This window comes from Cinclus cinclus, chromosome 10 (genome assembly GCF_963662255.1).
Source record: "Cinclus cinclus chromosome 10, bCinCin1.1, whole genome shotgun sequence".
Taxonomy (NCBI): Eukaryota; Metazoa; Chordata; class Aves; order Passeriformes; family Cinclidae; genus Cinclus; species Cinclus cinclus.
This window is the reverse complement of record NC_085055.1, coordinates 5,829,756-5,857,039: the sequence shown is the minus strand read 5'-3', so window position 1 is coordinate 5,857,039 and position 27,284 is coordinate 5,829,756. Positions and strand designations below refer to the sequence as shown.

Below are 27,284 nucleotides of genomic sequence, written 5' to 3'. Positions count from 1 at the left end.
TAAGCCTGCATTTAACTGCATCAGCTTTACACCAAAGTAACACCCTCAATGTCAATAACCCTTAACTGGTAAGAAACTCAAAGTCAGCCTTTCTGACCTTTATTTGTTGGTCTGCTCTCTCAAGTAACAAGTGATGAGAGGAAACCGCCTCAAACTGCATCAGGGAAGTTTCAATTAGATATTAGGAAAAAAATTATTCACCAAAAGGGTTATCAAGCATTGGAAAACGCTTCACAGAACTGGTGGAGTCACCATCCCTGGAGGGATTTAAAAGATGTGAGAACACAGCACGTGGGGACATGGTTTAGTGCTGGGTTTAGCTGAGGGAACTTGAGGACCTTAAAGGTCTTTTCCCAGCTAAATGATTTTGTGAGCCACTATGTACAAACCTAATTCTCTCCAGGGATGGAAAAATAATATGCACGTAATTGTTATGATTCTTTTTGATGGCAAATGCTAAAGATTAACCCTAAAACAGACAAAAATACATAAAGATAGTTAAATAAGAAATAGACACAATTTAAACAAACAGAGAAACTAGTACTCATCTTTCCAACAAGGGCCTACACACTTCTGTTAAGATAGAGCAGGATGATCAATCATCAAATCAAATTTACCTTTTTGAGTTTTTGCCAGCATCCACTAAACTGTCCTTTCACAGAAGGAGAGAGATCTGAGGAGAATGATCTGTTCACATACCATTCCATGAAGATACTGAGTTAAAGAGGCAGCCCTGACAGGAAAACCCTCCTCTGGCACAGATCAATCTTCACTCCCAATATGATAACTTCAGATTATTAGAAAACTACTTAAGACTTTGAAGCCTGTTGTAGAAATATTTATATTAATTTCATCTCACAGTCATTGATGTTAGGTTTCAGGCTTAGCATTTAAGATATTTTCTGGAACAAAATGACAAAAATTTTCTAGAAAACACTCTTTTGGAGGGACATTGTTTTATGTTGGGTTGGGGATTTTTTCCTCTTCAAGTTTAATTAGAGAACAAGATTATAGTAATGTTAAAGACATATTTTCCCCCTAACATTTACAAACATCTTCAGATGCTAAATAAATCATTATACAACACACCTTGACCATGAGATACCAACTAGCTTAATTCAGGAATAAAAGCTTAAAATTTGTTTAGGTGTGTTTTAAGGAGCATAGATTTGTTAAGAATTCATTATACTGTCTATTAATCTTGAGATCAAGAAAAAAAAAAGAAAAAAAAAAGTCTTTCTAATACCCTTAATGAGTGAAGATTAATATTAAGCATGCAGATGGTACCTTCAGAATTGCATCAGTTACTCTGGGCTGTTCAGATTTAGGCTGAAGCTGGAATATTTTGTGTACCTTTCCTTTATTCCCCACCTCATAATAAATGGTAAAGCACTAGCAGGGTTTTATATACCTGCTTTCCAGTGTCAAATTCTATATCAAGAAATGTTTTAAGTATCTACATAGAGGACCTAATCGCCAAAAGCTATTGCAGAGATAAACAGACTCAGAACTGACAGACCCTATTTCACAGAAGAGTCATGATTATAATTAAATTGCTCCAGACATATCCTCCACCACAGGGAGTCAAGACACCTACGATTGCCTTTTCCAGAAAAGGGATATCCGGGGAAAAAACCATTACTTCCCAGTTGCTTTTCAACGCATCATCTTCCCTTAAGGACAAGCCATGCCAAGGAAGGATGTCAGGCTGACAGAGGACATTTCTACATGATGTTCTCACAGTGAAAGAGAGGAGGAGAGATTTTTCTGTTCAATAAGACCTTCTTGACAGACTAAGCAGCTGATCAATCTGGATGAGACACTGTGTGTGCACCTCACCATGACAGTTCATGGTGACAGGATTTCAACAATAAAGGTGCCATGTGATGGTCGTGACCCGATTGTCACGGCAGAGTTTTACCTGATCAAACACCAGCCATGGCTACTTTTGCTGAAGGGGAATTGTTCTGCAAAACGTTATGTGCAACACATTCAAGTATGGCTTTTCTATTAAAGAAAGTGAGTTTTAATGTGCTTTAACATAAAGTGGTGTTTTTCTATATTCTTCTGGAAACCTCACAGCATCAAGCTCATCTCTTTACTGAGAACAAAATCTGTCAGATTAACAATCACACTAATTTGGATATGAAAACTTTGGTTTTTCTTGAAATTAAATAACATACCTGTAGTTTTATTCTGTTTGCTGGTGAACAGAAAAAGGAAGAAATAGGCAATTTAAGCTACTCTCCCCCTGTTACCACTGCTATCATCAAATACTGAACAATCCTGCAGCGTTAGCAGGTCAGAAACAAATCTTATTTTCTGAAATTCCTGTATGCCTTGAAATGACTTCACCTTCAAAGAAAATAAAGCACATTGAGTGACAATGTCAGATTGTCTCCTTGCAACTTTCAGTGAATCTGTACCGTGTGCTCAAAGTTCATCGGGTCACGTATACTTGCAAATAATATAAATGAATGAATTATCATTTAAATTAAGAATTCATTAAAAATATTGCATTTTTTTTTTGTAAGATTCATTTTGCACTTCCAAAGAGTTCAAGTTTTTCAGAAAAAGCACATATGGAAACAAAAGCCATTTGCAAACAGATTCTACTGTATGTAACAAATATCACAGCAAAATAGATTTGTGCATATGATAGTTTCACATACATTTTTTAAAATACTAATATCTTAACCTTTCCTAACTAGCTGTTTTTTAATGAATAACATTACACTGAAAAGGAACAAGATTTTAATTACATATTCTGTACAGAAAAGTTCTGCACTTTTATCACACGCTGTATCACACTTCCAACCCCACTTTGCTGAACAGAGCAAACATCACTTTTAAAGATACTCCCAGTAATGTCAAGTGTGAAGCACAGTGCAAATAATGAACTTGGACTCATCAGAGGTACTTCAAACCAAGGTAAAAACACATTCTGCTTGGAATGGGACTGTTCTAGGCAGGAAGAGGAGGCCAGATCCCAGCTCTCCTAATGCATTCCAAATGCCTTCCTTGTATCTCCTTTTTAGGGAACATTGCAGCACCTTACAGTAAGGGACAGTAATTCCTATAAAGATGCTCCAGACTAATTAATTCTAATGTCTCATAGAGATTTCCTCATCCTGTAATCCAAGAATGGCCTGAACTAGCAGATTTGGGCCTGCCTTTTTTCCTTATACTCTCTGAGGAGCAGGAATGGGACATGCCCAGGTGGTTAAGTGGATTAAATGTTATCATTTTTCCTCTGAGATTACAGTGGAGGCCAGACTGAAATGAGTTGTCATGTCAGTTCCCCAGTGGACATTTTATAACATAAAGCCATCACATATAAGTGTATACTGATATAAGAGGCAATATAGTCAATTCCCACTCCAGGGAAAACCAAGATTGACTCAGAAGTGAAATATATGCTTCCATCTTATTGAAAGGGAGGTCTCTCTAGGTCACCTCAAGGTCACCTCTGAGGCTGTGTGCTAAGAATTCTTGTGTCTGCATAATAACTGACAGCGGGAAAACATAAATAACAGAAAAAATAAATAACATAAAATCATAAATAGCAGGCACTCCTCCAGCTTTCACAAAATGCCCATGCACATTCTGTGATTATTTACAATTACAAGGCTTTCCTGGGCAGCTTTGTGAGAGATTGGGTTTGTTTGGTTATGGGTGCTTTACCTGATGAAGAGCTGGATTTTTAGAGAAATCTGAAGTGTACAAGTGATGTGAAATTTGAAACAAATAATGAAAAATTGCTCTAGTTATTATACAGCACCTTAAGTCCATCAAGGAAAGTCGCCCCAAATTTTTACCTTAAGGTTACAGTGACTGTGATGATGTGATTTTTTTTTTTTCCCCAATGACCATAAGGAAGTTCAATAATCTTTCTATTTGCAATAAGTCTGATTGACTATATATATATCAAGAAGCATCCCAATCAATGCTTAGGAAAAAAACAAAACAACAACAACAAACCAACAAAATAGTCAATTACCTGGAATGAGCACAACTCTAAATATGGAAAATTGCTCTCAGAAGAGTATGTTCAATACTAAAAATAAACAAAAAAGCACCAAAAAAAAAAAAAAAAAAACAGAGGCCAAATACAAAAACCAGACTCACTTAAAAACATGAGAATGTAGCAGGATAACAAAAAAAAGAAGCTGCCATTTTGTTAGGCCTAGATCAAGAGAAAACAACATAAGTCTAACTTTGTTGCACATGTTGTTCGTGAATTATTCACTGAGCCCTAAAGAGGAAATTAAAATGCCTGAGTTCTCATATTGAAATGCACAATCTTCTCCTGTTAAGTGAAAATATGTTCACTGTGGAAGAATTGCCTTCTGCACAGAAGGTTAGTTTAATGTTTTGGCAATCAAAACAAAATATTCCAAGTGGTTATTGCTGTACTTGCAAAGAGGGTGCCAATTATATTTGTAATGATGGACTTGGTGTTTTTCTTTTCAAATTCATACACAGGCATCAAGAGGCCCAAATGGCTAAGAGTGAAAGTTTGACTTTGGCGTTCCATGGCATTATGTAGGCAAAAAGAAAATTAAAAAAAAATATATAATGCTAAACACCACCTCCTCCCTTCTCCAGGGAAGACATGCAGTTATGTATTTCAACCATCTATGCTCCACAAAACCCAGCTACAGACAATTTGAAAGGAGCAATTCAAGTAATCCCAGGGAAAATAATAAAAACTTTCCATAGGTTGATTATAGAATGTAAAATATAAACCTCTGGTTCTGTGGATGCAAATGAAAAGTTTAGATTTCAACATCCGGCAAGTCCATGTTCCCACTTGGAAGCTTTGATCATGTGGCAAATTACAGGTGTATTTGAAAAGGCAGAATTCTGATTTTCATGCAGAAATCACAAGTGCTGATTTTGTGAACCAACTTTCAGGGCTGAGTCTCTAAAGCCACACAGAACCAATGCAAAAATCAAACCAAGCTCTGGATCTGGCTCTATATCCTCAAGAGCCACAAGGAATGAAAATCATCCTTCAGTTGAGCAATCTGTGACATCCTGGTTTATCAAATAAAATCCTGATTCTAGGAATATAACTCTTTACTTCTATAACCTCTTAAATAATGTTTTATATAAATACTTTATTCAAGAATAGTGACTTGACTCCTCTCAACCCAGCTTCTCAGTTCACAATTTTTAAGTAAACTGATTATTATGAAGCATTCTGAAATGAGAAGAAAAGACTTAAAAGAGCATAAAATGTCAGAGAAGAATCATAACTTCTTCATAGAATAATAGACTAGCAGCTACTTTAGAACATGCCATACGAAGTCAAACCCACTACAGAATGAGGGCAAAACTTACACAACACTTGATGAAAAAGATGACCTTTTCCTACGATCACTATTCCAGAAAATATAAAATATTAGCAGGATGTACCATGCTGCAGAGCTGTTGGAGGGGGCAGTTCTGAAAATTTCTTGCATTGCTTCACCCAGTCCAGTGGCTGACACTTTGAAAGAACCAAAAGTCAGGTAGATCTGTTCTGGCAGGATGAGATTTTTTTTTTTTTATATTCACCCATCAACCCTACTCAAAGTCCTGGATCTTCCATTTTATTTTCCTGCTTTCTCAGCTGTTGTTGAAATGTGCTGGAAACACATGAGCTGGGAAAAGGCCCAGATAATTTGTCTGTCAATGGCCCTTTTGTGAAATTCAAGCTTGACTAATGCATAAGACCTGCTCAATTCACAGCTTGGGCAGGAAAAAAATAACTCCCTACACAAGCAACAAAACAACACTAGCAGAAATTTGACCAGTGCATCTGCAGGAAGAGCAAATTAAGAAGGTTTTGATTTTCTGAAGGAAAGACAAAGTGGTGTTTCTCACTGCCCTGAACACAAGTAGCTGATCATGTGTGGTTCTAGGATACAAACTGAGGCCATGGGTACCTTGGCTCAGCTCTGCTTCAGCTGACTCACAGCAAATCCATTTCACTTGACTTTGCACCATTTATCAGGACATACCACTCACACAGTAAATCAGGTGACTGCATTTACTACTCACTTTTTAAGGGCTTGATAAAATAGAAAATTATGCTTGAGTTTCACACCTCTAAAATCAGACAAGGGCTTCACAGGACCCCACAATGAATTCTTTATGAGTCAGCCATTGCCCATGTTTGAATGGAAGTCACTTAACGCCTCACTCAATTTTATTGCACTAAAAGCAGGAGACCTCCCAGAGCACTGGTCAACCTTTCCCCTCAGGAAACAGCAATCCATTATGGGAGCTGGACTAATTTTACAAAGGATACATTCAATACATGCAGCAAATGTGCAACTGAACAGCCAATTGAGTATATGGATATTTAGAATCGCTTCCCCAAGAGAAATATAAGTGTTTAAGGGTACTGAAGAGAACAGCACTATGCGCCGAGTCAAACTGGGAAGAATTCAGTGTTTGATTCACCAGTAGGACTTCAGAAATTTCTGTATCAATATAGAAAAGACAACAGGAACGACAGCTGGGAACACAAGTGAGTCTGCAAACCAGCAGTGCCTTGTCAAAACATACAGGGAAAATTGTGTGGCATCAGAAACGAAGAATAATCAATACCTACTTTTGGTCATTAACTTACATTTCCCCTCGTTTACTCTACTAATAGCACATCCCTCCTTCCATGCAATCAAATCCAGGGGTTTGTAAGCAAAACGGAAGTGATTAATAACCAGAAGTTCTTTTACTGATGCAACCAAAATGTTAATTACTTGAAAATATTGACAAGTTGTGCTATAATTATGCTTCCTTGCAGACATCAATTGCTTTTCTCCTATCCCACCCCTTATATTCCTTTTACTGCTTACAAGAGCAAATTACTTTTTCCCATTTATCCTGTAAAAAGTAGAGTGAGAATTCCCCCTTTAATTTACTGCAGTGCACTTGACTAAGGGGATAAGAGAGCAAATTTTTGTCAACTATTTCATACTCATGTGGACAGATTCAGATTGGATTTATAACAGCACTGGCAATGTTTCACTTTTAGGTGGCACAGGTCACAGTATATCATCCTTCAAATGCTGGATAAAGTTAGAGGAAAATTGACATGCTCAGCTAAAAATTATTCTGGATACTAACAGCCTTCTAGGAACTGAACACAGGAGCTCAGTGTGACTTGGTTCCAACCAGGAATACAAAAACACTGTTTGTGACTTTCTGTTTGACTGTTTTTTTAGTCAGCAGATCTAGATTTCTCCAGTCAGTAGGACTTCTTGATTTTCTTTCCCACAGTACCTTACACTGAGGGGAAAATGTATCACGATTGGTAGTTTCAATTTTCTTTATTTTTCCCCAGCTATATTTAAACTAAGTTTATGAATAAAGAATTAAAATATGACTTCAGGATGAAGCATTAGTTAACAAATCTGCCCAGAGATACTTGGTTTGTTAACTCTGGAGCATTTCCTCAGTGGGCTGGGGCACATTTCTTAGCCCACCCAACCCAGATCAGATTTATGATATGGAGGCAGGGTGTCTCCAGGCTTCTCTAGCTAGCTGTTATGGTTTGTTCCTTCTGTTCAAAAGGAACAAGAAAGCACTATTATCAGTCAGAGCAGGAGGAATATAACTGAGAACTGTGCCTGCCAATCTCTCAAATGTCTCTCTTTCTGATGAAGGAAGGCCAATTGGAAACAAACATAAAATTTCTCAGTATTCACTAAAGAACAAAACAGCTTATGCATTATTCCATGAATCAAAAATCACGAAGAGAAAAACAGATGACTGAAAGAATCATTCAAAGCACAGAACTGATGAGTGTGAAACCTCAATTACATAAACACCTTCTTGGTACAGACTATTGTGCAGTTTTTTTGACAGCTGAGGTAGAGTTTGTTTACGTAGAAATAGAGAAGAAATGCAAAAACGTCTATTCCTTAGACTGTGTGATATCTGACAGATTAAAGAGGCTGTTTGAGGAAGGGGAAGGTTAAGAACATGAGTACACTAAATCTAGTCTTTGGGGGAAGAGAGAAAGTATAAAGAATAAAAGCAACTAACTCAAAGGAGAGAATTTCTGATAAATTCAGGGGAGCCAAAGGCTAAGGGAAAAGGACCACAGAGCAACTAGTGCTTCCTCCAAAACACAACAAGAACTAGCATACCCTGTACAAATATAATTTGGCTAATTAGCAAAGTCTGCGCCAACAATTTGAATCAAGCAACCTGAATTCAGTTAGGACTATCAAGAGAAACTCCCAGGATTTGGGGAATTGAGATGAGATTTTAAGAGGATGGTAAATTAGAGAAAAACTGAAAAACAGGATGCTATTCCAGTGCATGTTATTAGATAATCCCTTCAGATCCAGATCCCCAGGTAGAGTTTTACATGTTTCTATAATTTTTATTTATACTGCCTATATCTGTGGCTTGACTTTTCAAGAAGGGCTTTAGGACGGAATATAGTATCATTAAAAGTCCCATAGCACTCATATGGGGAAATGTGTGCATATAAAGACTTTAGAAGCCTTGGAAAAAATTCTACTGTTCAAAAAAGGCCACAAAAAACCCCAACCAAAAACCCCAGTGTCCTTAATAATGAAATGCATATCAAGTGTTTATGCTCCCTTAAAAATGTTTGGTTTTTAACAAGGTTTTTATTTATATATTTATATGCACACGCTGTATATATGTATATAAACAAACACACATATATTTGTGTTTCTCTAGGGAGAGAGGAAGGGATGGAAGGAAGGGGAGGGTCCTCATTAAACAGAGATTTACAATGTAAACTATCATCTTCACAATTGTATGTGCTAGTCATAAAAATACCAGAGGGAAGGAAATAAACAATGCAGACATTGTAGAAAAGTGAAATTACTTTTTCCAGAGTAAACTTATTTAAAATTAACACAGTTATTAAATTGAAGCCTTTTTGCAAATTAGCTTTATTCTGGGAATCTTTAATATTTTCCATTTAGCAAACCCTTATCTGTCAGGGCCTGCCAATAACCTCTGCATAAGCATCCAAGCCTCCACATTCCTAAACTTTATGACAGTTAAAAAGCAATTTTATGAATATTTATGAAGACAGTAAATTATTAAAATAAATATAGATATTTACACCGTAGAACAACATCTTCATTTAATGGATGTGGAAAAAATGTTAATATGTGAACATTTTAAAGATGAAGTGGTTTGGCCTTCAGGGCTTTTGTTACTCTATTAAAAGTTAATTTAGGACAAAAATTATGGCTTTTTCACAAACTGCAACCCCTAAAGATTAAATCATGATCAAGACACACAACATTTTTCAAGAAAGAATCTGTTAATGACATTTCCAAAGGCTGGATATTGAAACCACTGTGCATTTTTCCCTGAAAAAGCCTCCTCTGGCTTCTTTAAAGTGCTCAGAGCAGTGGAGCAGTGGCACACACTCCGATGTGCTCCAGGGCACAGGAGCTGGGTGCTGGCAAGGTGCTTATGCCAATCTTTCTGCCACCACACGTTTCATACTATTAGAATATGTTGTCTGAAAACACAGTGGGCAACTCAAGGTGCTCTTTGCCAAGAAGGTGCTCTACACCACATGAGCGATTTGCTTAATCACTGGTGAACTTGGTAAACATCTTTCACCAGCCACATGTACAGATCTTCCTGGTTCAAGGACATGAGTCTGCTTTGACCTCCTGGGACTGGCTGCTCAATTTCACCAGTGACCCCAATAACCCGAGTTCCACCAAAACACAAATTTTCCTTCTCTCTGACACCAGGAGACAGTCACTTTCAATCTCTAAGTGTGAGAAAACCAGTGTTCTTTCTATGGCAATTCCCTCCAGAAGTTGTGCCTCACTTCTCTTCTACATTTCTCTCATTTCAGCTCCCTGCTTAAGAAAAATTTTTCTCCTTCCTTAATCCAGCCCCCTCTTTTTCAGAAACAATCCAGATCTTACAAGTGTCTCAGACTAGTCACAAGATTCCCTTGAGGAGTTGTCGAAACAGTTTGAATTTTTTTCCATCAGTTTTCCAGCACTGTGAATTTTTCTGGCTAATGAGACCAAAAGGACTTGGTTATGCCAAGTTCCCTGTCACATGAGTGCTCCCCAGTGCCCCACAGCTCAGTCCACTGCCTCAGTCTGCCTTGCTGTAGGAAACTGCCACTCCAGGTGCTGGGTGTAGTAAATTCCTGAACCTTTCAGCTGCATTTGAAAAGGATTCTGCCTTTGCAATACTCCTACTTGCTCCTTGAAGTGTTTCTACTATTCCTTTCCCCCATGTTTTGTATTAATATTATAATAGAGTGTTGCTCACTAACTGATCTTAGTGCTCTAACAATGGTAAAACCCCCTTCTCAAACCCCTGTTCCACTCTGATATAGATAGATAGATATAGATACATAGGTATGTAGAAATAGATATACAGATATAGATAGATATATAGATATATAAAATACATACAACTTTTTTATTATTATTTTTTTAATCACCGCAATGTAAACTACTTGGTTTGTTACTTTGTTTTGGGTTTTTTTCCCCCCAGATCTCTTGTTGATACCCAGCTATAAAGTTAGCATGCACATCCTTTCTCCTTACAGCTGTAATTTATGGTGTGGCTGAGGTAACACATTCTTTGTTTGAAAAGGTCCAGCTAAAGGGACTAGGATGTGTCTCTGTGGCTCTGGACAGGTGCTCACTGCCATGGCTGCTGCCCCTCTCACCCTGACCAGAAACCACGTTCTGACCCAGTGGAACAGAAATACAACACTCCCAGTGAAATCTGAAAATCATATCCAATTACAAAAATAACTCCAGGTCAGATTTCTGCAAATCTTGTTCTCACAAAGCAGCTTAAATTTATGAACCTTACAAAATTTAATCAGAATTACTCATGTTTAAGACTAAACTGAATATTTTAACAGCACATTAACTTCAGGCTTTTCTGCAGACTCAAGATTCCCTGTACATTCCCATTTGAAATTACTCCAAGCTCTGAACTGGTGTGTCCAGTGTCTAAAGACATGAGAGATGGGCACAATCTGAAAGACTGAAAGCAGAAGCTCCAAATTATGTTCAGCCTTAATCCTCCCACAATTTTGTTCCTTATCTAATCTCTGTAAAGTAAATCTGTACTGCAAAACTACTGTCATTTATAGAACTATTTTTCCAAATATTCAAATTTCCATCACTTGGACTTATTTCTGCAAATTAGCCCCTTGAACATGAAGCTCTTTTCTACCAGCACATCCTTTCTCTTAATAATATGATGTAAAGACAAAAGAAATGTTGTTCAGTTTTCATGGTGATTTTTTTTTTTTTTCTGCCAGCAGTAGCTTATTATTTCTTTCAGGTTTTTTCCAAATGACTCAGTATAGAGAGAAAGAACAATCCAATTTTTTTTTTTTTTAAAGGCAAATGAAATACACAAAAGAGGAAAATAGAAAAAAAAAATCACATGATAAACAGCAGCAAAGAGAGAAAGACAAAAAAGCATAACTGTGCAACAGAGATACAACTGAAAAACAGAGACATAATTAGATACTGTTACGAAGATGGAACCTCAGTGCAGGGTCTATAATAATAATAATAATAATAATACTCAAATCCAGAGTGAGATACTTGCATAAAATAAAGTAATAATAATGAAAAATTACAGGAAATTAACACATGAAAAATACCAGTTAAATACAAAAAGTAGAAAGAAACCCACTAAGTATTTATGTATATATAGCCACAGCTCTCTTATGAACTAGTGCTCTGTTTTAATGCGATGTAAAACCAAGCACATGGAAGGCAGAGATAAGGAAAATATAGGGAGAGGGAAATATCTGCTGAAACTGTAATGTGAGACTCAGTAAGTACAGAAACATAAACATTAGGGGAGAAAAAAGATACAAGAGTGGATTCAGCAGAGAGATACTGGGCCCTTTTAAACCAGCAGGACTTGCAGTTTAAGGCAGTATTTCACATCACATATTCCTTAGGAAAGGAGAATGTACTTCTGATAATCTTTCTGCACCTCTTCTGATAGTTACAAGCAAAGCAAAGCTTACAATTACTTCACTCCCAAAAAAGACACAAATGATATTCTAGAGGAGGATAGTTTACAGCCTCACGTTAAAGGGAAAACCTTCTGCCTGTGTGAGGAGAACATGAAAAGTAGGTTTGGGTGGTTTTAAATTTACCTCTGACCCTGAGCACAAAGTCAGTCTCCTGCTCACACCACACTGTGGTTTGTGCTGTATAACAGACTCTGAATGTGCAGAACTGATTCTTCTGGAGCACCAGAAGTGTAGGCAATGCACCTCAGCCATTAAGCAGCACACGTTTGGCACCAGGCTACAGCCAACCCACACAAAAAGCTCCTGAGATGTTCCCTGTCCTCAGCACCTCCTGGTTTTCCCTTCTCCTTCAGGCTGCTCACTTTGGTAATTCAGACACAGAGAGTGTTCACAGGAACACAAATTGGTAAAAACTCCATCTCACAGACAGTGCTGTTACAGCAAACTTTACATCTGTATCAAATCCCTGCTTTATGAGCCCTGATTGCTGTTTCATTGGCTTTGTCAGCAGTGAAATGCAGGACCTGATCTATTGCTGGAAATGGTGGGCAACAACTGAGTCCCAGCAACGACAACTGACCTTTCATGGGCATAATTAAATTGCATCTAAATAATTTAAATAAACAGCTAAAGCTACTCAGTTGAAAATGGCATTTTTATTGAGACAAATCTTACTCCTATAGAAAAAACATTAAGTGGTTATTTTCTGAATCTGTGTTGAAGTCCTGGCTGTGCTTTCTATGGCCAACAGAGCAGGTCCCGATTTACTTAATTAAAAGATCTGGAGTCACTGCTCTTTTATAATTGCTTTTGTGAATTGGGAACAAATTGTTTAAGTACTTACTGAGCTACTATACTTTCTGTATTTTCTGAAAGTCAAACCAGCATTTTTGTTTACAAGATGTTTGCAACAGAAGGCAGTTGCTGGACTTTTGGAGTATAAATGTGGTTTATACGTTGTTTCTATTAGGTATAGTGCAGAAGGTGATTAGTGAGCTCCGGCTCTGTGCTGTCTCAGAGCTGGAGTTGGAGAAGATGGATACACAGGCACCCATGTACACTCTCCCCAGACACAATCCCTTCTGCTTTATTATTTCTTTCAGTGATTTCTTTGTTTGTCAAAACGCTTCTAGTACACCTAGAGAAAATACAGCAGAGTACTGGGGCACTGCAAGATAAGCAGCAAAATAAACAACTCTAACACATAAAAGGCACTGTAGAGTGACAGTAGTGAGTATTGAGGAAGAATGTCAATGTCAGTAAGTCCTGACTTACTGGGGAAAAACGGGAAACTCTTTGTTTTTGTATTTTGAAACTGAAACAAACAAACAAACAAACAAAACCTCCAAATGAATAATTTGGCTGATGTGCAACTAACCTTATAAAGCAAAGGTGATTGTCCCAGCTTCAAAAGTGCAATTTTTTTGGTCACATTTGTGAAGGCTCGAATCCGGATCAGGTCTTCCATGGTCCCATACTGGACATCAACAAGCTCTGCCTGCAAAGAGGACACAAAATTCAGGCTACAGCCACAAGCACACCTCACTGAGGGTGCTCCTTGCACAGAAACGAAGTTGTTTGCATAAGCACAAGCACCTGAGCAGAGTCCTGCAATTGCCTTACCACAGCTTCTACTCAGCAATATCTGTAATAGCAAAGTTCAGTCTGACAGATTTTTTTTTTTTTTTTTTTTTTTTTTTGCTGCTTTAGTTAACAATTCATCAGCTATGATAAACTACCCCCTCCCATTTTTTCCCCAGTGGTTGTAGGAGGTGCAGATTCAGATGAGAATTGCCCTTCATTAGCTATAGGAATTTATTTAAAACTGAATAAGGGAAACTAATTCACTTTTGTTTATTTCCTTAAATATATTCAGAGTCTTGTAAAGTATTTCAGGAAATGAGTGATTATACTGCTCACTTCTGAAAATACAAAGATAACAGAAACTCCTCGAATACAGAGTTTTACCATGTGGTCTCACATGACTCCTGAGCAGTCTCGCCTAACTACCAAAGTATTTTCTTTTAATCCATCAGTTATTCAAGCACTGTACTCAGATAACTACAGTGACAACAGACTATGCTCTGACATATATAATTTTATATTAATACATATTTTTCAATTTATTGACAGTCACATAGATCTAAAAGTGTTTAGAACATGATGATCTTCAGCTCTTCAGTTAGGACTCTGCAAGAAAATATAGTACAAGTTCTAAGTTATTATTAAATGTCAAGCACTGACAGTAATGGAAAAATATTTCAAGATCAGTTTCAAGGTTTTCAAGTATTTTTTTAAAATATGTAATTTAAGAATGATCAAGGACATTTTTTCTCACACATTCATAGCAATAAATTCTGGCAAAAACAAAGTGAGAGGATAATCAGTCTTGTACATTACTATTTCAGAATGTTATTAAGCTCTCAGGACATCATTGAGGACATTCTGCAACCTCTAAATCCCAACACAGTGCTCACATAAAACACAAGTACAAGAAGACACAAGAATATTATATCAGTATTTAAAATTAAAATAAGAGGAGTAGTACAAGATGGAAAAGTTTTCTCTTTCAGTTCAGTTTTGTAACTTAAGTATGGATTCATTGCCAAAGGCAACAGTTCTGATTTTGGGTATCCCTACACAAGCTGTTTGAATTCTAGCAACAGTTGTTCTGGATGTGTAGGATGTGTGAAATTTTAGTACATTCCTGAACATGGGTATTTTAGGAAAGTATTTACCCTTAAAAAACTGTATATGTGTGAGTTTGCATCTCAACATTCAAGTTGAAATCATACAAAAACTTTGCCAAGGCTGTCTAATTAAATTCTCCTGAATTCCTCAGACAAGTTTCCAAGTCTGTAATATGTCATCAGCGCTGTACAAACTAACTATGTGGAAAGGCCAGCCAAAGTTGTAAGAAACTTCTGAAGAGGTAAACATCAGATTTAACTCCAAATAATGAAATGTAGAACAGGAAAGCTCACACTTCACAGGGTTTCTTCTGCAATACATGGGAGTTTGATATCTAAAGAACTAGAAAACTATTTAGCCAATATATTTTTTTTCCTGTATGGCCACAGTATTTGACAATAGGATAAAATCAAGTGAAGATTTCATGCAAGGGAAAGGTATTTTATGTTTTACCTAATCTCATGCCTTCAGTTTTAAAGAATCAACCTCAGATATGGAAAGGGTATTTACCAGGCTGCTGCTTAAATTCCTAACATTTTGACTTCCTTCTGTAGCTGTCATCTTTATTTTAATTTTTACCTACACATGTGTCATTAGATATAATAATTACTAGTGTCTCAGAAATCTTATGGCTTGAGAGGTTATATGGGAGGTTCATTTCTAGGGATACCTCTATCTAATTCCTAAGCACCCAATCGTACCTATCCTCCAAAGCAGAAATCAGGGCTGCCATTGTTTGTATGAGAGAAAGCACACAGACTTTTCCTGAGGCAGAATCAATACACAAATATGTAAGAAAATGAAGTGTCAGGCTATTTGCTTCTCCAGGATGCCTGTGTGGAAATGAGCTCCCTGCCCATCTACATTCATGTGCTGCTTCTCCGCACATCCCTTTGGCTGGCTGCTTCTCCAGGGTGCTATCCACTGCTCTGTAAACAACAAAACTACATGTTTGCACAATTATTAATGCGTTTAGCAACTGCCCTTGCGTGTTCTTAGTTAATTTATGGATGCAAACTGCATCTTCAAGAGCAGCTCACTGGTCTTAGCCAGGCAACGCGTGCTCAACAAGAGAGAGGCAGAACAGGAGGCCCTGCAAAAGCACAGCTCGTTTTTTAATTATGTGGAAAACAGAAGTTGACTCCCTGCTGCCCCAAACACTCTGCAAGCCATGTGCTTTGCTTCAAATTGTAAAAGTTAGCTCAAATGCCAAAGCTTCTAAGTACATTCATATATTGAGAGCACGTGTAAGAAATTGCATAATGGAGGAGCAGCTCGGTGTAATCTAGTAGAGTTTTGTGGGCTTCCATTAAACATCTTCCACAAAAAATACAGATATGTCAAAGCTCAAAGGTTATCACATTCTGGAAAAAGCACGTATAGCCTAGCACCCAGAGGTCTGCACAGCTTGTATCACCTCCAACTCCAGCTAAAATGACAAACAAAAATTGAATTAAATCTTCTCTTGAGAAGAACTACACACGGCTCATCTCTGGCCAAATGAAGTCAATAACTCACTGGAAGAGTTTAGAGCAAAGTTGTAACATTTTGGCAATACAATCCAGAAAGTAATAGGTACACACTAAATTATGAAAACAGTTATACAAATTATTCCTATCCCTTTCCTCTAACTGCACCTAAACACTTACGTGAAACTTGTAATAAAAAGCAAAACAGTTTGCAGTATTAATGAAATCTCATCAAATACACTACATCAACACTAGCTCAGTTTTGGTTTTATTTAGTGGACTGGGGCTCAACTAATTGGGAACCTTACTTCTAATATAAAATAAAATATTGAAAAAATACAACCTCAAAATAACAGTGAAGAATCCTATTGAATCCAGACCTTCTACCTTCTTAATAATCCACTCAGGAGCTGACAGACCATTTATGATGCATGACGGCCTGTTTTAGTCACAACATTCCTAATACCTCCAAAAATGAATAAAGATTACATTTTCCATTATTTCTCTTTTCTGTTTTTAGAAATGCTTACACCATGACATAATCCTCATTTTACACATACCAGCTTTTTGAAAAGCAAAACACCCCACCCCCCAACTACTCATATTTGATAAACTGCTTTCCTGTGGTAGGATAATTCTGTCCAAAAACAAAAGAGAACTCATCCTTTTATCAGGTGCTGAAAAAGAGCACTTGTCTACTTGGTTTAGCTATGCCATGGTAAATCCTCTTACCCTAAAACTGGGAAGCTGCTAAAGAATGACTTGTTTTATCCATCTGAATTAGGTACTTACTCCTTGAATCGTTTCAAGCTATGCTGTTTGAAAGATATAACTATTTAGGAACAAATTGTAATGTGCATTGTGGAGTTCAGTAGTATTCCCCCATGCATGAAATGAAGTAGGGGTAGGTAATAAAACAAACATTTTTAGGAAAAGTAATTATTTTATGTTAGACGACTTATTAGTTTCAAAGTCCCGAGATGAGGCTCAGTGAGCTGTAAACATTCTATCTTAGAAATTCTAACAGAATTCCCCCAAAACAGAAAGGACAAACATTCTGAAAATGCCACAATCAAGACAGTCGTGGATTTTTATCCTAATTTCTTCTACCTATCTTCAAAATGAAACAGAATAAAAGAGTATACTTCATCTTGTCATGGATGACACAGAGGAAAATAGGTCTTGCACAGGAGAAATATTTTGAATTACTATATTATGAATAACTATATGAAGCAGGTGGCAGCTGGGGTGTTGAAGATGCTGGTTACTATTTTTAAACTGTGCCTCCTTGCAAATTCTGAGGCAATTAAGAAAAGAAAGATAAATAGGTTGAAAATAATAACAGAAATGTGTTTGTCTTACCACATTTTCATCAATCCACTTGACTGAGGAGAAGGATTTCCTAACAGCATTATACATCTGTATCCAACACACTGCCTGAGAGGCAGATTGTGGCTGATTTGCCAGGGGCACACAAGGCAGCAAAAAGACCCAGAGAAGAAACCACTGAAGGAAAAACAAAAGAACCAAACAAACAAAAAACCCAACACAAAGCTCAAAGGTGGCACACCCAGGACGGGCTGTTTCTCACAACCACCAAAATGAGGATGCATTATCTGCATAGCAGTCAGTGCAGATAAGAAAGCAGCTCTTAAACTGAGCTCTTGAAAGCTTGGCAGAAAACAAACCCAAAGCAGCACACAGAATGGCTGTGGTGAAGAGTCTTCTCCTCTTCATGCCACCTGTTGGTAGTGCCACAGTGCAGTAACCTCAAATGATGAATGCATTTTATCAAATACAAGCTCCTGACCCATATTAATGAATGGATTCTGCACAAACTGTTGGGGAACTCAGGACTTTGGGAAGCTGCAGGTATGAAAATGACACAGTCAAGCTCATATTCTCATATTCACAATTCCTGCCTACCCACCAAATGGCTTCAGAAATAGATTTTCTAAAGAAACGCCAAGTATTGAAGAAAACTAAGTATTTGATATTAATAAGTATTGTTCATTCCTTAGAATTAGGACATTTTCTCCAAAAAGCACACATGTAATTCTAGAAGCATGAACCCTCAGTTCTGTGACTGTTCAGACTTCCTACATCCCCTCCTTCCATCCAGGCCAATGCCCTTCATTTGTCCTTCAATGTTCAGCTACTATTTTCAGGTTGTTCACAAAATAAAGGCAGCAGAAACATCCCATGCACAATCAATCACAATTAAATAACCTTCAACTAGTCATCCTGCCTAAAATAAAACTCCAAAATAAATTTGCAAATTGTATCTGAGAAGGCAACAGTCTGCAATCAGGACACGAGACGAACTTTAATTAAACACATTGCCATAATTTATTTGCACAGCTCGGAAATTGAGACTGAAGGCAGCATTCAGCAGAGCATAAAAGTAAACTCAAGCTGGTTGTAGATCAAAGCTGGACATCAACAAATGTGAAGAAAGCTGCAAATATAAAACTAGCTGATCTTTAAAATTAGAGAAAAGGAAGAAAGAGAAGGGGAGATATGGGAGCTGTACCAAATCCTTTGTTGATGTAAACTCTGTTATGGTTTCTGACCAAAGCTGGTCCCATTCCAGCTAAAAGCATCCTTCAGTAATCAGGAAGCCACAGCTGTCTCCCTGTGATTTCCACCACCAGGGTCCTGTTGAGCACGCCAGAGACAAAACACCCATCCAGTACTGTCTTTTATGTACTTACTGCATTTCTACAGAAATGTTAATATCCAAAATTATCTTTCAACCTTCTTCCTTCACTTGGTTCAGGCAAAAAGAGTGACCGAGACCCTGTCTGAGTCCCAAAAGCAAATAATTATGTATCTGGATTAACTGAAGATGATTTTCCTCTGTTACAAGACCAAGAGGTGCTTCTGACCAACAATGTCAGGAAGATTTAAATCAGAGAACTTCAGTCTTCCTATGTGTTCTGCCTACAAACCCTACTCCCCAAACAGATTCATGACATCTTTTCTTCCTGTTTGCTAGCACTTCACTCTATAGAGGCTTTCTTTTCTTTGCTTCAATATTCCTGCTCCTACAATAGAATTCTGGAACATTTCAATACAATATGACTCACACTGTCAGCTTACAGTCAGAAAAGGTTCTTTGTGTCTAGGTTTTATTACATAAAATTGCACGCTGCATTACAGTGACAGCTAAAGCTGTAATTTATCCCAAAACAAGAGGGAAAAAGGATGTCCCTTAACCTCAGTCTGATGGAGTCTGGCCTTGCAGACAGAGTTCAGCCACAGACACATTTCATGTTCAGCCTTCTCCCTTGTCCCAGCTGTCCAGCTCACACAGCCCCAGCAGACGGGGCTCTCCTGCAGCTGCTCTCACAGGCTCCTTTTGCTATTGCAGGAACATTTTTGGAAAGACACTGAGGTTAAACTTGTTTGCTTCCCTGCTTCTTACAGTTTATTGCAAGACTTTTTTCCTACCAACTCCAAGGGAGACTGAATCAAGATCTAAGCCTTTTTATAGCCTACAGAAGAGAGCTCTTCTGTGTTTTATGGTTACAGAGCCCCAAATAAATCCCAACTGACACAACTCAGTCCTCTTTTTTTTTCCCCCACTTTATTTTTTCTTATTTTAATTTTCATAACTCCCAACTCTGTTTCCAGTCATATTCTTCATATCTTCCAAAAGGCAAAACTAGTATTTAAATATTACTACTTAACTCATTATGTACAGCAAGGTATCAAAAAACATATTAGAGTAGGTTGTTTTCATATTTTATAACTATATTTTCTTTCTAATTTTCTTACTATATTTTACATAATACATAAAATTTAGCTTTTCAAGTTTCTGACATAAAACATCGTTATTTTCAGACACATTAAACTGACACTTACTTGTTTTAGAATCTTTAGAACAACGCCTTTTGTTACAAAAAACTGAAGGACATGATGATCATAAGATGCCTGAAATACTATCAGAAATATTATTTCAAACTTTCATTAAGTAGTGCTGATTGTCACTTCACTAGTGACAAAATTTTAAATCCTAATTATTCTTTCTTGTACGTGTTTAATCTTATTTATATCTCCCTCCCCTTTTAAGAGTTCACTGCAAGGTTATTTAGTAGCATGAGTCCCTAAAGCATAAAGTCACATTGCTCATACTTTCCTAAGAAAAAAGAGTAATCTCTATTTGCCAGCCTGCTTGGTTTAGCTTATTCAGAGGTAATTATTCATGCAAATATACATTTACAAATTACATAGACTGAGGATAAACTAAACAAAACAGAATTACTCAGCTGTGATGTGGTATCTTAAAAAAAAAATAAATCATAAGCCACATATGTACACAGGAAATTATAATGGTGTGATTTAAACTTGGCCTTAAAATTTTCAGTGAAAGGGGTTTATGTCAGAATCCAGTCCCATTGTGTCTGAACTCAGCAAATTCTCAAGGCTGGGTGGAAGTTTCCTTGGCTTCTGTGAAACACAGGGAATGAACCCAAGACATCCAGAGGCTGCAGAATGTCCTCCCTCAGTCACTTATATCACACTGAATTAAAACCAGGAATTGCCTCCTAGAGCATCTACAAGCATTACGCCTTTGGAGATGAAGCTTGGTGCTCACAGAAGGTGTCTAAAGGCACTTTATCCACACCCAGGCTCTGCAGGATGGCTGTGGCAGGGATGGATCCACCTCAGCTGGGCAGGAGAGGGACCAAACTGAGCTGGGGGAGCTCCCTCAGTGTGAACAACAGCAAAACATCAGCTCTGCTCACACCCCAGAGGAGTACAGTCATCTCCTGTCCAAAATACCAGCTCAAAAGAACACCCTGTGACTGCAAACACCACCACAGCCAGAATGTGAAGCAACCCCACTGAAACACTACACGTGCTTTAGAATCTAAGTAAAACCAAAATATTTCATTTTATTGCATATAATGCATTTGCTAATTTAGTTCCTTTGAGACAGGTGTTTCAGCTTTGTCCAACTGTTTCAATTTTAGAGTCAGTTTGGCTGCATCAAAACTAAATGTCCAGAAAACAGCCTATCCTTTTCAGTCCTCCAAGCTGGAATTCATGGTTCAGAACGGTGCTGGTTTTGGCTGGGGTAGAATTGATTTTCTTCACAGTGCTGTTATGGGGTTGTGTTTTGGATTTGTGCTGAACACAGGGGTGATAATGGAGATGTTTTTGTTATTACTGAGCAGGGCTTGCACAGAGCCAAGGCTTTTTCTGCTTTCCCTACTCCAAGTAAGCTGGGAGTACCTAGGAGGTGACACAGCCAGGACAGGGGACCCAAAATGACATTCCAGACATATATAACAATAAAACAGGCATCTACCTCAAAGAGGAAAATAATCACTCATGTGTACAAGAGGAGGTCATCCCCTGCATCAAGAGAACACTTGAACTTTCAAAAATGTCAGGGAGAACTCCATTTTCTAGATTATAATAAATGATCTTTCACAAAGTACTTGTAGCCCTTGCTTGGCTGAACATCATCCACTTCAACCTAATCAGGGAGATGCCCAACCATGTAATGATGCAAACACAAATCTGAGTGTTAAAGCAGCATTTGAGCAAACAATTTGCAGAAGCAAACATGCAGTTGTGAAAAGGAAAATGACATCCTTCCAATCTCCTGTGAATTCTTTTGTTTTGAGTCATTGCACAGATTTATAGGTCTCTAAGTTACATCAGTAGAAAAAGGACCAGGGGAAAATAAGTTCTAAAAATATATTCAGATGAGAAGAAAAGGACTCCAGTAAAAATAGGGAATGTGCCTGAGTAATTCAAGCGGCCCAAATGATTGACCAGGACAAGTATATAGATTAAAAAATACAGCTGTGCCTGAGAACCTCATCTCTGACTGAACAAGAATATTTTTCTGGTTTTCAACCACCTAACATTTTGGAAGCAGACTTATTTCACAAGATAATGTGTCTTTCATGTCTCACAGGTAATAAAATTGTACAGGGAAGAAAAAGTTATTTTCTGTTTCAGGATTTCCAGTTTTGTTTTTAAAAGTGCACTCAAAATTTTGGAGTTGATGTGCATCCTACATTGCACAGTAATCTAAAGGTTTTACACAACAGCACCATTTGGCTTTTATTTCAGAAACAACTAACCTTATTTTGAAAATTCTGCCTACAGCAAAATTAGTAGTTCACCTTTATCTCATGTGTTTCCAAAGATTAGGGTGAAGGTTCTCCAAAACTGTGCCGAATTTCACACAGAAATATTGAGCATTCATCTCTTAAGGGTGGGCAGAAGCCCCATACAGATTTGTGAACTTGGTTCAGGTGCTCTCAGCAGGGATGAAAAAACTGGAGAAAAAGAGGAAATCTCATGCAAAGAACAGAACCCGATTCTTTTTAGAAGGGGTCCCAGTAAACCACTCATCTTGTACAGTGGCACCACAAAAGAAAAGCTGGAAATATGTTTACATCACCTAAAACATATGGGAAGTCTGAAGAGACTCTGGAATCTGGACAGCTTGATGGGAGGAAGGAGCAACCTGCCCTGACATCATGTAATCGACTTTATTGCTCAAAGCAAAATCTCTGCCATCAGTGCAGCCCATCCAGAGCTGGACAGAGCTTCCCTCATCTTCCACACAGCCTGGAATTCAGGTCAGTCTCTTTCTCAGCAGTACAAAAGCACTCAGTATTACTGTACTAATAGCATTTGATGGTCCAATTCCCAATAAAAGCAGTCAGGGACATTGTTAGAAAACTCAGTTACAGAAATCTGTGCTCAGTTCCCTCTCTTCACCTGTTCTGATCCTTCCTGCCCTGGATCCTGAACAATCAACAAAAAGAAACTAGAAACAGGAAGCTCAGGGTGTGCTCTCATAATTCTGATTCAACCACAGATTTCCCTAATGATCCATCTTCCTGCATTCACTGGTGCCTTTCCTGGAGTTTAATAAACACAAGAGATGCAATCCAGTACACAAGAAAAAGAACACACAACAGCCTCCATTAGCAATGTTCATTACTTTTAACGTCTGCTAAAGGGGTTCCATCCATATTTCTTCAATTGCCTCTACATTTTTGGTACCTACTTCACAAACATTGCCAACAATTTATCTAAACAGCCTGCAGAGAAAATGGAACAGTTGTGAAAGTTTACTTCAGGTAGAGCAACCCTACAGCAGCAGTAAGATCTCAATTCAAAAAGTCAGTATTATCCTCAAAAACCTGAGCCTAACACTGTCTGTACTAATACAGTTTCCCATCCTAGATTTTAATTTGTGCCTTTACAGGATTATAATGTTCTACTTTAGCCTTAGGACATAAGAGATTTAGCAGTAAAAGGGGAACATGGGCAGAAACATGATAAAATTTTCTTAAATTAAATGCTTTGTTAGAAAACAGACGCATTAATTCTTCTTCCAGCAATGTAAAATTTCTAGATTTTTCCTACCAATTCATTCTCTAAAATATTCCCCAGGTGAAGATCGTGCCTGGCAAGCAGGGATCCATCTCTCTTGGATCAGAACACAGCTGGAGCTTTCTTGCATATTTAAGCAGCTTTGCCCTCCTGTAGTTGTAGCCTCTGCCAGACCTCTTCCATCCTTATTCACCCCCGTCTGCCCCTTCAAGGCACAGAGTGAGGCAGTGCATCTTGCAGTAGACAGGAATAACTCTATATGGGAACATAATTCAGTGCAAGGAAGATTAATTCCTTGAAGTATCTTCTTTCTCACGCACACCTACTCGTGGGCCAGTCACAACCTGGTGATGGATGAGGCACCTTCCCTTTGAACTGCAGAGCTCAGGAACACCAGAAATAATTGTGAGAATAAAACTGAGAGAGCTCAGAATTAATTCACATTAAGACCCTCTTAATGAATGAGATAAACACTGTCACTAAAATTAATTTCATGAAGTTAGACATGAGATTTATTTATATTTAGTGGGTGAGACAGCACATCAGACAGAATAAAAACCTAAGGATGTCTAAGAGAGGGGACCAATGTATTTTCAGCTTTATTTACTTTGCACTATTTTTTATTTATTTATTTTAAAATAGGTACTTCTCTCTTGGGATTGCACTTGGTAGGTGGAGGCATAAATGCTGTATTTCCAAGCTGATTTAAAAGGGAATTTCTGAACAAAAGCTTTTTCTCAGGACATTTTAGTCCAGCCAGGGAAGGTGCCCTGGCATTTTGACAGTTCCCATACACAGCCAATGCACTTCTGCCAACAGCACCTGGATACCAACTTACACTTGCCAGTGGTTACTGCCTGGGTCTGTATTTTATTTTAGTTTTTTTATTATTTTCTACAGTTTTAAGAATTCAGCTCTTATATATAATTTTCAACCAGCTGTATCACAGCAGCACTCTTTTTTATTCATCCTGCTCTCAAAGGTTTCAAAAGTTATTTGCTTCAAAGGGTTTCCTCTGAGAGTGGTCTTCTTTTTTTTTTTGGTATTTCCTACTACTAAGGCTGTGTCCAGGTTTAGTTTGGAGCATTCCTCAAAGCACTCTCTGGAGAGGTACATCATTTGCTCTTCAACACCAAAGTATTTTGACAAAGTCAGACATGCTGCAGTTCTCACCAAATTATTCCTATAATGGCAGTTTTTTCCTTAGTTTAGGTTACGTTTACAACCTCTCAAGGATCCTTATTTTTTTTTTTTTTTTTTTGGTAGTAAGAACTTATTTCCATTCTTTCATGCGCTCATCCTAGAAGATATTTGGACTTTATATTACCACATCCTAACACAGAGATAAGAAATCTTCACACCTGTTTCGGATTTTAAGAGCTATTTTAATTTCAAAATATTAAAAAAATATTTCAACAGTGAGACAAAGGCTCCCACAGAAAAACATCCAATGAACTCATTATAAGAAGAAAGTAAGTTTTAAGATTTTGACAAAATGTTGTCCAATGGTGACTGGAAAAGTTGTACTGGTAGGTAAAGATAATTCCTAGGATTAAACACTGCTGAGGCTTTAACTAGTAAGATTTATCACACTGCATTGAAAATTAAAATAGCTGCTGCTGATTATTTTCAGCTGTCAGCTTTAATTCACAAGCCACCACCGTTATTTAGATTTTTTTGCTCCAATTTAAGAAACAATCAAGTGATGTATGGCAAAAGATTTTTATTTTTTTTTCCTTTTAAAAATCTATTTTATTGCAGCAATTGTAACCCATATCCTCCTGGATGCCTAATGCCAGAGACTGCCAGGATCAGAGGCTCCCAGACACACCATGTTTATGCTCAGTAAAATGGAATCTGCCTACAACTACAGATACTTTTCTATTGCTAATGTTCCTGAAGAGATTGTAGGACTTGCTTCCCTTCCTGAAAAACAAACTTTAAAAAATGAGAAGCAGCAATAGTTTAATCAATATTGTATTTTAGTCACTCATAACTACCAGAGAACTGAGCAGCATTTTAAGCAGTTCTTTATTGTTCATGCATGAAACTATATTTTTTTAACAATATATCTAAGTAGTTTTAGGGACAAGAATTGAGTATTATATAAATACAAAAATATTTTTTGTTCTCATATCAGTTGTAGTTGTTTCTTATGATGTTTTTCTCATATTAGTAATTTTTAAAAAGCTGATATTTACTTAATAGCCCCTCTGTTGAAGGAAATTTTTCGTTTTTTCCAGCATAAGCAGGATTCCTTCAAGACAGTTGTAAACCTCCAGAATACTGGACAAATCTAAAGGAAAAAGATCCCTTAAACCCAGTCCCAAGAGCTCAGAACACAAGAAGTCTTTTTTACTTGAAAATTCTTCCTCTGAGTAGAATATTGCCTTTATAAACTTGAACAGAGAAGAAAGCACAGGTATGTTATTGGTAGGTTCTTATTACTGAAGAGCTGAAGAAGTTACACAGAGAGAGAAAATGGCTCTAGCTAAGGAAAATACAACTTGGGATTCAGCAGAAAGGTTTCCACCTCACCTGAGTACATTTGTATTGAGGTTTGAACCAAACACCATTAATAAAGAATGGGATGGAAAAAAGCCTGACTGGGTGGGCACTACTCCAGGTGTCTACTGAACTGCATAGGTGATGGGTCTGATTATACCACAAAAACTAAAGAGAAAAATATTCCTTGGAGACCCATGCAATGGCACAAATTTCACTGCTCTTCTCTCACACTAACAGACAAAACTTAACTCTGCTTAGAAATGTCATTCCCATTTATTTCAACAGTAATTCTTTTTGCACTAAAACCTAAAACAGGCACCAGACACTCTTCCCAAGCCCTCAGGGTTTGCACCATTTAGTTTTTACCATGCAGTTGGAATATAAATAATTGTTATGGTTCAACATTGCTCCCTCTCTAATATTGTACATAGGCTTTACTATGAAATGTCTTCAGCTGATTCTGTGCAGTGCCATGGAAGTGCTCAGTGATCTGTTATGTCTCTAGATACCAAGATGCCTCACCTTTTGCTTTTATATCATTTAAAAATTCTCATTTGTTATTAATGGCATTACTACTAAAATGCCATTAGTAATGTTTTATCAGTAAAACATCAGGACAGCACTGACACACAAATATAAAGCAGCAAAAGGCTCTGCAGCAGCAGCATTTACATCTTTGAAACCCTGCATGATGAACTACTATTATTTTTAGGGAACTGTACAACTTTATTTATTAATGGTTATGTGATGTACGGCAGAAAACTGACAGGATGTTCTGCAGGACATCTCTTCAACGATGGCTTTTGGAGCCCCCGCCTGCAGTTTTAAATTATATAACCTTCACATTGCATTTCACAGCTTTCTATATGTAATTATAATGGAGTGGCAGCTATGCTGTAGTTAATGTTGAATGTTGTTTTCTGCTTAAAGGTCAAGTCTATTCTAAAATCCATATTCTTAGTGAGATTGTCTTGAAAATTTGCTGTGCCTACTTGGCATGCAGATCATGGTCTAAATTATGAATATTTGTGGAAGAGGTTTCGGAGAAACTCTTCTATAAATAAAAGATAAATAAAGCTGCACTAAAACTTCTAAATGTTACCAAAAAAATCACATGATCCTTCTCATTTGTGTGTATGTGTTATTCAACCTATAGCTTTAACCATCTGCAAAACTGATTTCAGTTGCTAGGGATTCATTTTAGCTAG

General features: G+C 37.5%; 1 protein-coding gene across 1 annotated transcript in view; it reads right to left on the bottom strand.

Annotated features, from left to right (window-relative positions):
• NAALADL2 (N-acetylated alpha-linked acidic dipeptidase like 2) overlaps window positions 1-27,284 on the bottom strand; it is a 222,386-nt gene that overhangs the window by 148,396 nt on the left and 46,706 nt on the right. The window contains exon 3 of the mRNA XM_062499175.1: window positions 13,416-13,535. Within this exon, the coding sequence (XP_062355159.1) occupies window positions 13,416-13,535 (120 nt within the window). The remainder of the gene's footprint in view (window positions 1-13,415; window positions 13,536-27,284) is intronic.